This window comes from Liolophura sinensis, chromosome 1, assembly GCF_032854445.1.
Source record: "Liolophura sinensis isolate JHLJ2023 chromosome 1, CUHK_Ljap_v2, whole genome shotgun sequence".
Taxonomy (NCBI): domain Eukaryota; kingdom Metazoa; phylum Mollusca; class Polyplacophora; order Chitonida; family Chitonidae; genus Liolophura; species Liolophura sinensis.
The window spans coordinates 85406932-85425034 of record NC_088295.1 but is presented as its reverse complement, the minus strand read 5'-3'; the positions used below and the strand labels follow the sequence as shown (position 1 = coordinate 85425034).

At 41.7% G+C, this 18103-nt stretch overlaps 2 protein-coding genes across 2 annotated transcripts in view; both read right to left on the bottom strand.

Annotated features, from left to right (window-relative positions):
• Nucleotides 1-6789: 6789 nt before the first annotated feature.
• LOC135464936 (sporozoite surface protein 2-like) lies at nt 6790-7884 on the bottom strand. The gene has a single exon (XM_064742527.1). The coding sequence runs from the start codon at nt 7882-7884 to the stop codon at nt 6790-6792; it is 1095 nt and encodes a 364-aa protein (XP_064598597.1).
• A 5200-nt stretch (nt 7885-13084) lies between these two features.
• The window catches only part of LOC135464930 (cell adhesion molecule Dscam1-like), a 59385-nt gene continuing 54366 nt past the window's right edge, over nt 13085-18103 (bottom strand). Inside the window, exons 37-41 of the mRNA XM_064742513.1 lie at nt 17721-17999; nt 17189-17351; nt 16729-16919; nt 16026-16188; nt 13085-15775 (exon numbers count right to left, since the gene is read on the bottom strand). Of these exons, the coding sequence (XP_064598583.1) occupies nt 15679-15775; nt 16026-16188; nt 16729-16919; nt 17189-17351; nt 17721-17999 (893 nt within the window). The 3' untranslated portion in view covers nt 13085-15678. The remainder of the gene's footprint in view (nt 15776-16025; nt 16189-16728; nt 16920-17188; nt 17352-17720; nt 18000-18103) is intronic.

Below are 18103 nucleotides of genomic sequence, written 5' to 3'. Positions count from 1 at the left end.
TTTATGTTGGCTGTATTCATTCCCGGCAGACAAATGTGTTTCACTTTAGCGTTCAATTTGGGCCAAACTGATTCTCAATTTGTACCAATTCTTGGTTTTCACTTGTCACAGAGAAGAGGGCCATCATATCCTAGATGACATTTCAAGGCATTTAGGAACTGCAGACTCTCTTCAACAAACAACACAAGTATCCATCTTTATTAAGAATGAGTTGGTTCATCGAACAGTTTGCTTTCATAAATAAACAGACTTAATCGTATATTGACATTTGTGCTACTGTGCGACCAGTTGTGAGATTATCCGGAACCGATGAATGTTCTGAATGTGTACACTGCAATGTATGTTGAAGAACATAAGATATTATTGGTGGATTTGTTTTGATGTAGTGCAGACAGATACTCTGTATTCAGAATGTGGTCTCCATTATTTTCATTATTGGAGACCAGTCAGTTGACTGAAACATGTGTCTATAATGTATATAGAGATATCTATAAATTTAGCCCAATTCTTGGAACTGTATTGTATGACTTACAAGATTATATTACTGTACATAGTGATAGCTTCTACAAGTGGTCTGGATATATATTATTTGTGTGTTCTCATGAAGTATTATTTATGCCATTCTCAAAATGTACATATAAGTGTACGTGTGTGTATAAATTCAACCTAATATCGATTTAAGCTTTTTATGTGTTCCTATTTATTATGTTGACTAATGACTTACAGTTGCCAAGAGATTCCTTAATAACTGAGAAGTAAGTCTGTACTGATTTTCCATGGTGATGATATTGTCAAATTGTGCTGATCAACTGCTTTGTGTTACCCTATGTGCCCTGTCATGGATAGGGTGATCTGATGTGTTGCTCATATGGAACCTAAGGTGGTAATGGAAAAATCCAGCCCTAATATTACCTATCCACTACAGGCTTTTTTTGTACAAACGAAAGTAAACCTTTGTAATAAATGACAAACATACATCTCCTTTTTATCTAGTTGACCAATTTGATAGATGTCCAGTTTATGGGCGAATTGCAGTGTAGCTGTTCAGGACAAACCACTTAGGTCACTATACCCTACCTCGACCTTTAACCCCCAACAGTCACTCCTTGTGGGAGCTCGGGGAAAGCAATACTTAATGCTGGTGGTAAGCTGTATATAAGGTGACTGAGCACCCCACTACAGTCGATCAGTCTCATAAGAGCCCTTTGCTTTCTGAAAGAGGCTACATTTATCTGCATGTTCAACCTACCAAGGCTTTTTTAGCCTCATTTACAAAACTTATGTAAATCTGTTTTTTTCATTACTCATAATTGGCATTGTCTTGGTTAGAATCAGGCAGAGTTATTTGTGACAAAAATAGGGCTAGAATGTTCGGAGGTGAGATTTCGGGTCGTGGATTCATCATTTTCATTGGATAGAGTTCTTAGCAGCTTGCATTGTCCATTATGGCCTAGTTTCATTTGAAAGTAACATATGTATATAGACCAACCAAATCCATTTGGGCCTGTAGGGGCGATCTCAGTCTTCAGAATAGTCAGTTGTATATTTTCATAGGTTGTATTAAGAGGCACAAAACCATCTTATTGGTCCGAGGTCTAAGTCAATGAAAATCTAAGCATTGGGTCCCTATAAGTGTGTTTTTTTTTTAATGGGTTTGCATAGTTCACCTGTTCCAGTAGAAGGCATTTAAGTTCAAAATAGCAGAAGAAATTAACTTGACATTTGTATTGTGTTCTTTGTATTTAACAGTATTTAGTGCCATAAATATAACAGCTGGTAACTCCTGTCTGCCAGTAGGTGACTGCTGTCCTCAGTGGCTAGACACAAGAGTTTATTTTTAGCATTGTCTCTGTCTTCCGCACATGTTTCAAAACTTTTTAGTAAGACTAGATGTCGGTTTTGTCACATTTCTGTTAAGTAATAAATATTACTTTCTGATGAATTTCTGTTGATAGATCTAACATCCTCCAACAGCCATGGCATTGCACCGTAGAGAAGACTTAATTGTTACCCTCTTATGGCTTTTATCTGTTACACTTTGTTTTTGGCTGTAGAAACTTGCGTTTAATATTATTTACTTCGTGTTGTTCAGCAATTTTCGTCTGATTTGACTAAATGAGCATCGCGAAGGATTTCAGCTATTCCCATCTAGACGTAAACAAGGTGCTATTAAACTAGAGACCAAACGATTTCTGTTTTGCCCCAGAAGCCGTTCAAGTGCGTTATAACTGAACTGCATTGTGCCAGATAGAATAGATCGCACCCCAACAACCATCATCACAGTTATTGAGTATAAGTAGAGAACCAAGAGCGAATGTGTTTAAGGTTTACATTTCTGTGCACAATCACCCAGGCTGTCATCTGGTTTTATAGCATTTTACATACATTTGTATTAGATACGCATGCCGTCATTTCTTACTGGACTGTTAGGTGCGGATTGTGTGTTAGAGGCTGTGCTGCCAGGTGACTGTCACTTTGCAGTGTGTCACAGGGCGATCTCGGCACCACCTAGCCGCTTCCCTCTCTCAGATGGCCCACCATTCCTTATAGCCTCGCTAAATGACTCGTGTTGTTGGCTATCTTTGTACAGTACGTCACTTACATCATCACGTGACCACGCGTCAACAATAAAAACTGACTGTGAAACAATTCCTTTGTCCATGTCTTTGTCGGTTGTTTTCAAACGTAGTTTTCTTAATCTTTCCCGCCCTGTGTAATTAGAGTTCATGCTCTCTAGTCTCAGTATTGTTCATCCATGCGTTTAAGGTGAGGTCCTGCGCGCAGACTGGTAAGGTAACACTCATGTGTTACAAGAGATCACTCAGACTCGAACCCAAGTCCCCATAAGTATCAAAGGGAACAATAAACAGGTTGTCTCCAATGGAAACCTTCATACATTTGGCTCAGAGTTTGGACGCGGCACATTGAACTTGTTAAATGAACACATGCATGATTGTGTTAACCAGACGAAATATTACGTCTGTTGTAAAAACATGATTCTGACCATGTAATCTCGTCTGTGAACGAATGTCAAGAAAGTGGGCAAAGTGGGAAAGTGAGACATTCGTATACCAATGGTCAGGTGCTTTGTCTAAGTTTCAATCTAGGACACACAAACTTCACAAGCCAGCTTTGAATGGGTAATTTGTAGATTTTCCCGCTCAAACTCTTGGGCCATTATGTGTTGTGGCCTTTCGCACAGCTTGTAACCTTCGTTAATATCACTTGTCTTCCATCAATATGCGCATATCTGTAGGACTCATGTGGGGAGTGTGTCAGTTAGATGTTAAAGGTGGTTTATGCCGCGGCCTCCTTTTTCCTCCACCCATAAAACTCACTGACGTCGCATAAGTGGAAAATTCTTGAGTGTGGCGTTAAACTAGACGCAGTCAAATTAATAAACAATGACCATTCCGAGTCAATATTGGCAAGACCAATTTCCTGAGAAATTTTTAACACAACTGTACCAAATAACGACGTATGGTTATCCATTAAGAAAGGGAAGCACTTCTTTCACTGATGCTGTGAAAGATAAGGGATTACCCAGGTGAAAATATTAGCATCCAAATAACGCACAATACTCAACGTTTATACGTTGTCGTTTAACAAAATATATCCTTCTCCGTTGCTTTGATTGCTATACTGTTCAGATACCGCCCCTAACCCCGGCTGAAGCGAACCACCAGAGATTAACAGCATTTTAAAACGTTAAAAAACCCCCTGAAGTTTGCAGCTTAGTTATAATATTTCGTCTTATTCGCACCGAGATCAGTTGGTTAGCGCGCTAGCGCAGCGTAATGACCCAGGAGCCTCTCGCCAATGTGGTCGCTGTGAGTTCAGCTCATGCTGGCTTTCTCTCCGGCCGTAAGTGGGAAGGTCTGTCAGCATCCAGCGGATGGTCGTGGGTTTCCTCCGGCTCTGTCCTGTTTCCTCCCACCGTAATGCTGGCCCCCGTCGTGTAAGTGAAATATTCTTGAGTACGGCGTAAAACACCAATCAAATAAATATATAAACATTCTCACCGAGGCCTATCATATATAGGGATATTTATTTATTTATTTATTTGATTGGTTCTTTACGCTGTACTCAAGCTTTGAACTCACAGCGATCGCATCAGTGATTGACTCATCAGTCATTGTGTTAATGCGTAGATGACCACTCGGACATGAATCCAGGCACCTATATAGGGATATGCATTATATGTCGAAATTTTCCCAGCCAAAGAAGCCGACGTTGGCAAGAATTGTTTATTGCAAAACGGTGTGTATTATGAAGCTGATCCGCTTGGCTGTCGTTTTGTGATGTGGGCTATCTCTATATCCCCATTATTATAACATAAAGTAGTTCCAGATTAGACAAAGTTATTTTTACAAATATCGATAAAGGAGATGTTTTCATTTCCACTGAGAAGGCCTGCAGTGTAGATTACTGTGTCCACTGCAGCATATGACGCAAGGTGGTACATGATTGAATATTTCCGTTTAAAAAATGGTTTATGACCAAAACATTGAATCATGTATCGGCTTGTGTTATTTATTGAAGTTGCTAAACTGCTCTAAGTTGAAAGCCAACCCTAGACCAGATCTACAAATGCATCGATACAGTATTCAACTAAATAAGCTACAAAAGCATATCATTTTATTTTTGTGATTTTGACTAACCGATATATCGCAGTCCAAAGTAAGCAAAATCGCGCACATTGAGAAAATCAAAAACGCCGCCATGTTATCAATTAACCAATCAGCACAGAGTTATTACTGTAAGCCGAGGACACCGCTGTTTCGGCTTACGTCACCTGAACCCTGTTTTGCCTTTTAATCATATGTGCGTGAGTTACGGCCGTAGATCCCTATTAATTTCCAATGAGCATTGGTGCATATTTGCCCTGCCTGTGAGGAGGCAGGCATAAAAATCTTGACGTAGGTTGACCCTCAAAATCTGGACCTTTTTTATGTCAGCAGCTAGGAGGGTGCCTAGCAACGCCAAGGGGACGTCACTCGAAACCTTCAACATCTGGAGTCCTCTCGCTCCGAATTCCATACTTTCATCATTAAAACTCATATCTCTGGAAGGTATAAGGCCATCATTATACCACCGTACCATCGTTCCATCTCCCGGCGATGGCACAAAGCAATGGCACGATGATGCGAAGCTATGATACGAAGCAATGACAAGATGGCACGAAGCAGTGGTTTGATGGTAACATCGTCTCATCGCTTCTTGCAATGGAGTAATCGATTCGTGCCATCGTGCCATCACTTCGTGCCATCGTGCGATCGCTTCGCATCATCGTGCCATTGCTTTGTGCCATCGTAGGGACGACGGTTCACGCTTATGGCCTAATCCGGTTTTCAAATTGAACATAGAATAAGAAAACAACTTTTATGAGTAAAAATTTAAACGGATAGAAGAGTGGTTCCCATCTCCAATACCACCCATCTAGCAAAATTTTGGACAAGTGTCGGAAACAGAAAACAGTTCACTGCTCTTGTCACGTGAGTATTGTTGGCGATGGCACGAAGCGACGGCTCGTTGGCACGAAGCGATGGCATGTTGGCACGAAGCGATGACACGATGGCATGAAGTGATGGTAAAATGCTTGGCATCATCCTGCTATCGCTTCGTGCCATCGCCGATGATACAATGGTACGATGAATGGTTATCCAGCATCCACAGACAATTTCCATTATTTTGATACCAAGCATGCTCAAATAATGACTGGCTGGCGGCGAAAAAGACTTTGCACACTAAAATACACAGACTTGCATTCATAATTTCTGAAAAACGAAAGTGCTAAAACATACTCCTTAGGCGCATGTGGCGCTCTATAAGCTCGCTTTACATCATCGCCAGATAAGCATGACCTTAGGGGCTTGTGAGAGGCTTGTTTCGGCTTAGCCTCACCATTTGCGTCCTCGAACGGAACTGTTTGATCAGCATTCAGCACTAAAATTGTTTCAGCTTTTACTTAGACAAAGAGAATTCCTGTATATAAAGTATTATTAGACACAAGTCGGGTTGTTTGTGTTTTCCAGCATCACTTACTGCCTCATTACAGCGACCCGTTTGACCTCGGCGTTGATCAAGATTTCTGTACAAAATTTACTGGTGGTGACAGTAATGTAAAGCGAACGTAGAGAACGCACGAGCTGTAAGAAGTATGGTGCTAATAGGGGACTGATTCCTTACGAGTAATGTGCCATATTTTCAGCTTGTTCAGGTAATCTTGACGCACACCATGGCCTCGTATCAATTCCTAATTAAAACTTAATGTATAGAGTTACCAAGCACCAAGCATGTGGTGTATAGGTCTATTTTCACGTCTCTAAATAACTCTGGTTGTACCATCTGTTTTCCTTTCTTTAAACTGTACTGAGTTTTCGCCCAAACCACCAATGAATGCATATCTATGCTCTGGACATATTGTTGATTATCTCTTATTTACTCTTATTTTACCTCCACAAAGGGATGAATAATTAAGTATTGAGTAGGGGCCTCCGTGGCTCAGTTGGTTAGCGCGCTAGCGCAGCGTAATGACCCAGGAGTCTCTCACCAATGCGGTCGCTGTGAGTTTAAGTCCAGCTCATGCTGGCTTCCTCTCCGGCAGGACGTGGGAAGGTCTGCCAGCAACCTGCGGATGGTCGTGGGTTTCCCCCGGGCTGTGCCCGGTTTCCACCCACCAGAATGCTGGCCGCCGTCGTATAAGTGAAATATTTTTGAGTACGGCGTAAAATACCCATCAGATAACTAAAATAAATACAGGCAGTAACAAACAACTATTCAGGTTATTCAGGTTATAAGTATAGTATAGGGCTTATTGGGATTCCGGTTCACAGATATTGTATAGGGCTTGTCGGGATACCAGTTCACAGACATTGTATAGGGCTTGTCGGGATACCAGTTCACAGACATTGTATAGGGCTTGTCGGGATGCCAGTTCACAGACATTGTATAGGGCTTATTGGGATTCCGGTTCACAGATATTGTATAGGGCTTGTCGGGATACCAGTTCACAGACATTGTATAGGGCTTGTCGGGATACCAGTTCACAGACATTGTATAGGGCTTGTCGGGATACCAGTTCACAGACATTGTATAGGGCTTGTCGGGATGCCAGTTCACAGACATTGCATAGGGCTTATTGGGATTCCGGTTCACAGATATTGTATAGGGCTTGTCGGGATACCAGTTCACAGACATTGTATAGGGCTTGTCGGGATACCAGTTCACAGACATTGTATAGGGCTTGTCGGGATACCAGTTCACAGACATTGTATAGGGCTTGTTGGGATGCCAGTTCACAGACATTGTATAGGGCTTATTGGGATTCCGGTTCACAGATATTGTATAGGGCTTGTCGGGATACCAGTTCACAGACATTGTATAGGGCTTGTCGGGATACCAGTTCACAGACATTGTATAGGGCTTGTCGGGATACCAGTTCACAGACATTGTATAGGGCTTGTCGGGATACCAGTTCACAGACATTGTATAGGGCTTGTCGGGATGCCAGTTCACAGACATTGTATAGGGCTTATTGGGATTCCGGTTCACAGATATTGTATAGGGCTTGTCGGGATACCAGTTCACAGACATTGTATAGGGCTTGTCGGGATACCAGTTCACAGACATTGCATAGGGCTTGTCGGGATACCAGTTCACAGACATTGTATAGGGCTTGTCGGGATACCAGTTCACAGACATTGTATAGGGCTTATTGGGATTCCGGTTCACAGATATTGTATAGGGCTTGTCGGGATACCAGTTCACAGACATTGTATAGGGCTTGTCGGGATACCAGTTCACAGACATTGTATAGGGCTTGTCGGGATACCAGTTCACAGACATTGTATAGGGCTTGTCGGGATGCCAGTTCACAGACATTGTATAGGGCTTGTCGGGATGCCAGTTTGGTAGCCGGTCATCAGTATCATTTTACCATTCACACTTTTTTCCATGGCAGATCATGTACAGACATTTTGCTTGACTGTGCATATAAAAGGACCATCCCCGTATGTTTTTTTAGTCTATTATAGCATTAGCTTTTAAGTTTCACACTTCCCTTAAAATAAAATAATAAAATATAACAAAATGTAACCATCATTTGTTGCAATTTTTGTCAATAACGCCTCTTGAATGTGTTCAACGGCCGTACGTGGGAAGGTCTGCCAGCAACCTGCGAATGGTTGTGGTTTTCCCCCGGGTTCTGCCCGGTTTCCACCCACTATAATGCTGGCCGCTGCTGTATAAGTGACATATTCTTGAGCGTAAAACACCAATCAAATAAATAAATCAAATAAATAAATATGTTCAATATCAAGTATTGAACTGCAAAGCCCAGCTATACTAGACAGACTGAAAGTCTTCAGTTTTCAGATCATGACATGTAGAAATACTTGCTTGTGCCGTCAAAGACATACTAGGCTATAATGGTATATTCGTTCTACTGTTAAAACGTGCCCGTGTATGGGGAAGTGATGTCACCCAGGTGCCATATTCCCCTGATTTACTTGTGTCACAGATATCAAGGCGGCGTATAACATTGATTAGTATGGTGATTATACCCAGGGCCGTATCTAGAAAAACATTAAAGGTTCTGATCTCAAACTTTAATGCTGACAGTGTGACTATGCATACAGAAATTTTAGAAATGCAACTCAAAACCATGCCTTCTAAGAGCTTTTAAGTTTGTGATACGACCAGATGAGACGTCGCCACGAAGTTGGGGAGAAGATACCATCTGATGGTACTGTAATAGACTACAGTCTATATACAAGACGAAAGCCGGGACAGTCCTTTATTGGTCAGGTATGTGTATAGAAATAACTGACAAGATGTCTATGCAAATGTTCTACATGTGCGACTTACCAACCTAAGAACACCGAAGAACCTCTCATGCCTTACCCTGTCTCAGATCGCCCATGGTGTAGACTTGGTGCTGACATTTTTACCCTTAACCAACTAGAGATCTTCTAGTTGCTGATTACGTCAGCAAATATCCTGAAATCGCCCTACTGAACAACAAAACAGCTTCAGCAGTTATCACCCATCTGAAATCTATGTTCTAACGTCCTGGTATTATACCAGACGACCTCATAGCCGACAACGTCCCATTTGCTTCCGGAGAACTCTAACAGTTCGCTACAGACTGTGGATTTAAGTTTACGACTTCCAGCCCGATAAACGCACAGTCCAACAGTATGTCAGAGGGACACATTTAGACTGTGAAGAGCTTTGCAAAGCCACAGAAGATGGAAATGATCCGTTCTTCCCCTTACTGGATTACCGTAAGACTCCAATCTCTGGAATGCCTGAATCCAAGTCACAAGTTGCCAGTCACCTCTAAACTTCTACAACCTAAAACGCAGAAGGATGTCCGATCCAGCTCCGATCCAGACAGGATACCCTGAAGTTCAATTTTGACCGACACGCTACCGATTTGCCTCCGTTACAGTCCAATGAAACCGCGAGAATTAGAGTGGGAAAACGGTGGGAACCTGCAGTCGTAACTCCATCCCACAACACTCCAAGATCATACATTATTTCTATCCCAGAAAGAGGAAACTACAGGAGAAATCGGCGAGATCTATTGAAAACATCGGAACCCCCACCAGCTATCATTGGTCCACACCTTGATGATGACGTTGAACCATCTGCACCAGAGCATGAACCAATATGAGCGTATTGTCCAATACTGGCAACACCTACCACACAGCTGCTGGGAGACCTGTTCGCCGCCCAAGGGGATTTCGTGACTTTTCAGTGTGACTTATATGGATGTGTGGACTGTAATTCATACGAGTAAAGATACAGTAATACATATTCTTTGCCTTAAAGAGTTTCATCAGTAAGCATTCCGGGTGTAACGTTATACTGTTGTCATTTCTATTAGTCTGACATAGGCTATGTCATAGTGATGTAACATCACAAGGCGTCACATGACGTCACAAGAATACAGCTGTTCTTGCAGTAATGGCCAACAGTCTCAAGCTTTGTTTATCGATCACTGACCCTCCATCATTATTACAGGTACGATGTCACGATGCTATCGGGCGAAGATATGATCCAATGGAACGCTGGAACAAAGCGATAGAGATGCTTCATGTCCCCGTCCCATCGCTCCGTTACATTAGCGCGCTATCAGATAATGTCGTGATGACCAGTTTCAGTACAAATCAAATAAATAAATACAATACATCTAGAATAGAGTGTTTTGATTTGCTTGCTCTATCTACATACATGATCTTCAATGATATTATCAGACAGAAAACAAACACCACAGATGATATGTTGTGTAATATTTTATTAGATGATAATGACACTGATATGATGGAACCAATGACAAGATACGTAATCGACTAAAACCACGTGACATACAGTTTCAGCCAATAGAGTTTGAATATACAGCAAAAGGTCAACCCATCGCAATAGTAAACCAATGGCTATGGTCGTTACAAACTACACAGACATATCCTGTGACCAATAAAACAGAGCTATACATAGACAAACAGAAAAGAAAAACAGAATATTACTCAGACAAAATAAAAGAAAGAGATATCCACTTGTAAATTGAGCAAATATATTAACAATATCTCGTACGAATATACAAAAACGCGACGTCATGCCAATATATAACAAGAACAGAGCAATAATGTACTAGAAAGTAAAACAGGATCAGCTTTGCTGATGTGAGCCTTTACATCATTTGCCAAGTATTTAAGGAACTTATCAAGTGCAGCTAATCTTAGGAACAAAGCCATAGCATCGTTGACGGCACTTTATAAATCTTCGCGTATAATGCTACCGGTACCAATAATGAAAGAACCACTATATAAGCCTATCTAGATCAACTATACGTGCGATCTCTCCCGCGGTTTTCCTTACACAACTGACGCTTTACTCCGTGCGTGTTGTTTTTCCTCGTGTTATAAAACAATTATCCTACATTGTCTTAACATGAGCTATGTCACATTGTCATAGGTGTCCTTTTGTGCTATGTTGCTGACACGGCGCATACAATAGCTTCAAACTTTGTGGTATTCTTCTTCGCCTGGGATCACAGGAAAGGGAGACAACGCATCTGGGCAACCCTGTTTAACACAGTATTTGGTTATGGCATATAAAGTGTCACTAGTTTAAAGCACTACTTGTGTTTGCCAAGTGACAGATTTCTGCAACATATATTCCACCGAAGGATTCGCTGATCATGTACATGTATGTATGAATGTTTCTAGACGCCCAAGTTGGTGTGTCAGTGCGTTTATGTGTGTAATATGTATGGGTCCCACTACCCACATGCGTGTATGTATGCTGGATATATGCGTATGTCCCTAGGTAATGAATATGTGGGCTTTGTAATTAAATTTGTATATATGATGGTTAATTAAGCTCTTTATACAAGACAATTTTGTCTTAAAATAGGTCCTATGCTGCTCCTTGGCTCACACTGAGTTTATTGTAGAAAAGGATGCGACAGAAATGACAAAAGGTTTTGATGGACCAAGGTCCAAGTCTCATAGACCAAGATTCGCAACAAACAGATAACAAGAAGATAACAAGCGCAACTATGATGTGAACAATCCAGCGTAAATATCTGGCTGTCTTGACGTCAGATCACGATCAGGAGGCAATAGCACGAGATCCTCCCTGTCAACAACAGTCCACATCATAACTAATGCAACAACAACGCTAAAATAACAAACAAATTCATTGGTTGACTGGATATATCATTGACAAATTTGCTACAAAATACAGAAACAACAATGTCTACGTAAGCCTACCGATAATTCATCAGCTAACAACGTTATGCAGTTCATTCAACATATATTTACAAATTTCATCGCCGTACGATTGCTGAACTAAATTTAACTGCTTCAAATACTGCACCAGGAAACACAAGTCGACTATGAACGTTACTAAATTTTCTATTGCTAAACTCTTGTTCAGAAAGAACTACACCAAGGGAAAGTAGGCCTTACTTTATAATTTGATACGTGTGCTAGGTTTTGTGTAACGATTTCTATGACCTTAGAAACATTTTATGTGAAGATCAAACTTTTAACATCCAATAACAGAGAACTTATGGCTAAATATCGGACGAAAAAAGTCTGGGCCAAGGTTGGACAGATGCCTTTTTAAATAGGCCCATCTGAACATGGTTTATCACTGGCGGCACAAGTAAGGCAAGTGACTTACACAGTGTCATTATGTACCAGATGTCGCTTTGGATGTGCGTGCATTAGGGTAGCTCATGTAGAAAGGCCGATATCTGAACAGAACAGATGTTCAGAGGGTTCAAGGGCGGGTTAGGCCTTTGCTATTTTATTCAACATTCAAGACTAGTGCGAGCTTTTGTGCTTCTGGAATTTGGCACTAAAGAAAGCGGCGTTTATGTCAAGTATGTCCATGTGCGCGGAGACTACATGGGGCCTTGGCTGAATATAACGCTATGTACATGAGTCTCGGTCACTGGAATGTTGCTACACGAGTGCTTTAGGCCTCTGCTGAATTCACACCCAAAAAGCTTTGACGATTATGGATAAATGTTATGTAAACTCAGAAGCAAGTACATACAGGAATGGTCGTGTGTATATATAATACAGACGTACAGTCACAACCTTAGAGATATGCAAATGGACATCTGTCACCATGTTCAGACATGGAGCATGTCCCCATTACTCATGCCTGTCAAAGCAAAAGAAAGCTTTGGCACCATTCAATCAGTCAGATGAATATTAATTCGAAGATTTGTATAAAAAGTTTCCACTGCTATGATTGTGAAGCCGAGAAATACACTTTTATAAGCCGCCAGATGGAATGTTTACCCGCCTCTGCTTTCATGACATTATGTCCACATCACTGCCCTAGCGCATAGAACAATTCAATAAATAACTAAAAAAAGTGTAAAAAAAAGAAAACAGAAGAAAAAAACGACAAAAAAACAAAAAACAAAACAGCGTAAGTGGTATTCTCTCCAAATGAATAGTATTAAAATCATTGAACTCAATCAAAAGTATTAAGTTACCGAAATGAAAGTAAAAACTCCCATAGAGTTGTAACTTGATTCGGACTGAACCGACTCTATAAAACCTTCATGCAACAACAACACCATCTCTATGCGTTAATCACAATTGATTACAATCACGGAATGTACTCTTCTGCTACCTATTGTGGTATGAACTGTGCTCCCGTGATCTGCACTTCCAGATCATTGGCAATAGCGATATCGTTAGTCTGTTGAGTGAGATGATCAAACAAGACGCAATGTGACGGCATGGTCAACACTTACTAGAAAGATTCGCCGAACGGCTAATGTTAATGTAATGTAAATGTCTGTAAGTTTTTCAAGCCAAAGTGGCGATGTGCATGATAACGCCGACTCGGTGTGTTCAGAAGGCATTGCATTGGTTGGCAATGAACGAGTTCTCAAGCAGTATGTGGGTCTCACATCCTGCTTAACACAGATCGTCTGCGTGCTCATATGTACAGTGGGGATAAATGAAGGGTTCACAACAGTATGCCGATGATGTGTCTAGGGAATGATACCGTAATACAAGCCATATGATTTTGTGAACACTACTCACACTCGAGCCATTTCAAAACAACATAATCAACGTCACAGTTATTGCACAAAGAACACGTTTCATATTGTTATGCTTCAAATGTACGATTTCATTTTAAAATAAATAAATTACAAATAAAAAATTCTTGGACTTTTATTATGGATTGGATAATATAAATTTACATTTTATAGGACATAGAGAACGACTCCTCTGTTCTGCGTGTTGTACTGTGATGCTGCCGAAGATATCCTGCGTTTGTTTCCCTTTATGGAATGTTTATGAAAAAAACGACCAGTAACACTAGTGAACAAGTCTATACTAGCTGACGCCCGCCAGAAACACTGGGGATGGAAGTGAGCATGCGCACAAAAGCAGAATACTTCCGGTCAGCTTGGCTGAAATTTCCTACCCAAATAGCGAATAAAAGCAGGGATGATGGTGAAGAGTGACAGCTTTGCTGACGTCTGGAGCCTAGCTCATTGTCAATTGTAAGAATACACTACTACACATTGTCACACATTCACACTACACCCTAGCACAAACGATACGATGACAATACACTGTACAATAATTGCACTGATTAATCGTAGCGTTTTATACGTCTCGACAATCGTAGATGGCGTTTCTTACAGTGTTGAGTCTCCCCATTCATAAAACTGGTTGTAATTCTCCTGTCTTTGTTCTCCAACAAAATCATCAGTTTACTTCATACCTATCAAAAACCTTTGTATCAAAACAATGCATGAGTTTTCTTGAAGAAAGGCAAATAAGTGGAATAACTGTTTGTTCTTCTGGATTTGATTTGTTCTAAATACACTTCTTCACCAAGGGCTGAGCTGATGGCACGGTCAGGGTGAGAGCTAATACTAAAGACCAGTCCATTTTGGCAAATCGAGGCGGTCACCCTTGTGAAAAGCATTATTTGGCATATTGTACGTATGTCACCACTCCAAAGCCAGGTTGTCCATATTAGCTTGATCGCGCAAGTTTAGCCGTGTGAAAAAAGCACATACTATAACTGTCGGTCAATGTATACTTTTCATGTAAGGTTGTACCGTAGGTGAAAATGAAAAACCGTCGACACAGGTTACAGGCATTTCTCCAAGTAGCACAAGGTTGTGTCCCTTTAACGTCAAGGGCGTACACTGAACAAGAGTTTTGGGCCATGTACCGGCAACAACAGGATCTAGATCCTAGATTCGCGGCTTGCGGCAGACATTTTTTGCGTCGCAACACACCGTAAACAGCGAAATCCAAGCCTTTAACAACGGTCAATTCCATAATGAGAATAGGCCACAAAGTACAACTCCTGAAATAACCAGAAACAATTCCAACATGGCTTTGGAAGGGCTCTCCACACTAATAAGACGTTAGTTCGAAGGTTCACGCATGCGTAAACCAAACATTGAGGTCTGTCGTGTTCCCGCGAGATTTGCAGTCTGAATCTTCGGAAACCAACGTCTGGACAGACAACGACTCTCTCATACACAGCAGTAGTCTGAACAAGCAGGGAGATTCATCACGATTGAAACCAGTGGTATAAACAACAAAAAGCACATAGAAAACTTAGCCTAGCTGCCCTTCATAAAGCACTTCTTTAGAGTCACTCCCACCCTTTTAAGAGACTCTACAAGCCAGATACATTTGTTCCGTCCCGGCAAACACTTGCCATTAATTCCTCACATGACAAGAGCGTGAAGCAATGAAATCTTCTAAGACAGAAAATGTGAGAGGGTGACGCAAATCTGGGTTCAACCGCGAAGAAGAACCGTCTGAAAGTGGAAGCCATGTCCCTGCAGAGCTATGCGCCCAATTTCGTGGTACGACAATGATCTGCGGATGGTATGGTAAGGGTGAGAAATCAGAATAATAACGACTGATGCAATCTGTAGGAAAGCTCCAACCGCTCATTTTTCGCACACGTAACATCGAATTAGATTCCCTGTCGCAGTATCTATGGTATCTCGGAAACACTCTAGTCCACTGAAGAGACGCGCCACATCAATTTGCCCTGGGACTGTTTCAAACCACGGCTCGCACAACAAACATTTATTCCTATTTACAGTGTCCTCTGCAGTCGGAGGCTTGTGGTCAGACTGCGGTGTTATGGCACAAATTAAACAACCGTGTAGTCGTCGGAATAGCCTTTGTCCTCGTCCCGTTCTCCAAGCTTTGACTGAGCATCCGTCTCTGGTGGAACTGTCCTGTAATATCTGCAAAACACATCAACCCACCAACTGTAAATATGAGGAGCATAAAACCACAGGTGTGAAACATATGACCACAACAAGTCGTAAATACATGTAAATTTTGACATTTAAACCATACAGTTCTTTGTCAAAGCAGGGTGCTTTTGGAAAGTACTTTCTTTTGTCAGAATATAATCCAATTAAATCACAACATTTCAGCGCGTATATACTGCGGCTTTCAAATGTTTGCCAGATGCCATTTGCCGTCACTCACCTGTCCAGAAGGCTAACGGACGTTTCCTCCTCCATGTGATGAGGGCTGTTGATCCCAGGCTGAATAACACTGGCAACTAACGGTTTGCCCTCCTCCGCGGCCGCCCCCGGAGTTGTGGGTAACAGTATATCATACTGCGGGGGAGAGCGTGGCGAACGTCGGGCTGAAGAAGGCGAAAAATGTAGATGTATGACTGCATGATTCAACTTTTGTCAAAATGATAATTTATTTTTCCCTTCCTCCATCATTTATTTATTTATTTGATTGGTGTTTTATAAGTGAAGAATATTTCACTTATACGACGGCGGCCAGCATTATGGTGGGAGGAAACCGGGCAGAGCCCAGGGGAAACCCACGACAATCCGCAGGTTGCTATCAGACCTTCCCACTTGCTCCTCCATCATACTTCAAACTATTATTTTCTCTAGGTAACAACCGAATGGAAAAAAAGGGAACTGAAATATCTGATTCTGCATATATGTAGTTCTTGATACCATAAAAAATTAACTGGTATCAATATATTTTATGTGAGCTCAATCTTCTATTGACTTGATACATCGTACAGGTTGGGAATGTCAGTTGCAGTTTTCAAACTTACAGCTAAATGACTACAAAGAATATATATCCTTGCTACAAATAGTTAGTCTGACCAAACAATGCTGCTACTCTTTAAACAAACATGTTTTCAAGAAGAGTACGCTACCTTTTTTCTTGACCACAGTTGGATGATTAGCGACAGCATCGAAGTCTGAATCTGTGAAAACATGGCTGTCGTGTGGATAAGAAAGATAACCCTCAGAGGGGCTAGTGCAGCGGTTTGGTGACTGACGGCCCCCGAATGTGTACGTCACCTCTTCACTTGTCGAGCTGGTCGTACTCGTCCGACTTGGAGCTCTGTGCCAAAAATTGTAAGCCGCCTTAAGTGTGGCCAATTTGGATAGAACGTGCAACAAGCCTTACTAACGAGACATTCTCAAAACAGTCGTTTGAAAACAAATACCATTTGTGACAAAAATATTCGAAGAATATATTCTTCGAATATAGAAGAATATTTCAAATCATTTTGTGAGCTATTGCTTATTTATAAGCGAAATTATTGCTGGCACAGCGTGAAACTCCAAACAGTGGTTGATGAATAACAAAGCTTGTTCTTTGTGCCTTACCTGGAATATGTCTGCTGTGACAGCTGCCGCTTTCCGCTCACGTGACCTCGCTGTTTCCCGCGCTTACCGCGAGATCGTCTGGGTGGAGAGCGAGGCTGAGTGACTCGCCACTCACACTCTGTCGTGTCACTCTCCCCATCGTCTATCTCGTGACGTCTCTTCTCTGAAATCACAAAGATTTTAAGCTTGAGAATTCATTCACCATGACACTTCTGCAATAATAGCAGCAATGGTATTAGCCCACCTTGGGGCAAGTTGAACCACACAAGTCTGTTATCTGTACAACATAACAAGACGTTCCAAAGCACAAATCAGTACAAACAATACTTAGATCATGAAACTTACGTAATCATATTTGAAAAGTAAGTTGATGGGGTAATTTAATTGGAACAGATGTACAAAGCGGCATTGTTGTGTGAACCGAGTACAAAGCGGCACTGATGTGTTGTTGCATGTTGTGGCAGGTGTGGGTTTGCACGGTTTCGCGCACAATGCTCTACAATCCCACAGTTGTGCACATCAGTATACATACGTTCATAGACAGGAATTTCACAGGCAGCCTCTCTCTGTTCGTTCGGCTGTGGAGGACTTTGGGTAAATTTGCGAATCCCTGGCTCAGTGGCTCCCGAGTTATCAGTGGCTTGGGAGTTGCCAGAGCTGGGAAGGGCCTCGTAAGGCAGCGGAGAGCCAGAGCTCGGAGGCTGTGCCAGAATCTTGGCGTTTTCATAGGCTTGCAGGAGCTCATCCCGGCTCGAGGAGACCGTTGTCACGCTGGACAGGGCGCTGTGACGTCCATGACTACCAGTCCCACCTGATGAAAGAAGAAAGAGACCAGCAGTCAGCTAAGGTGTTAAATAAGGAAATTGAGAGACGTGATGAGAATCATCCTTATACATATAAATATGACGTTTTTGT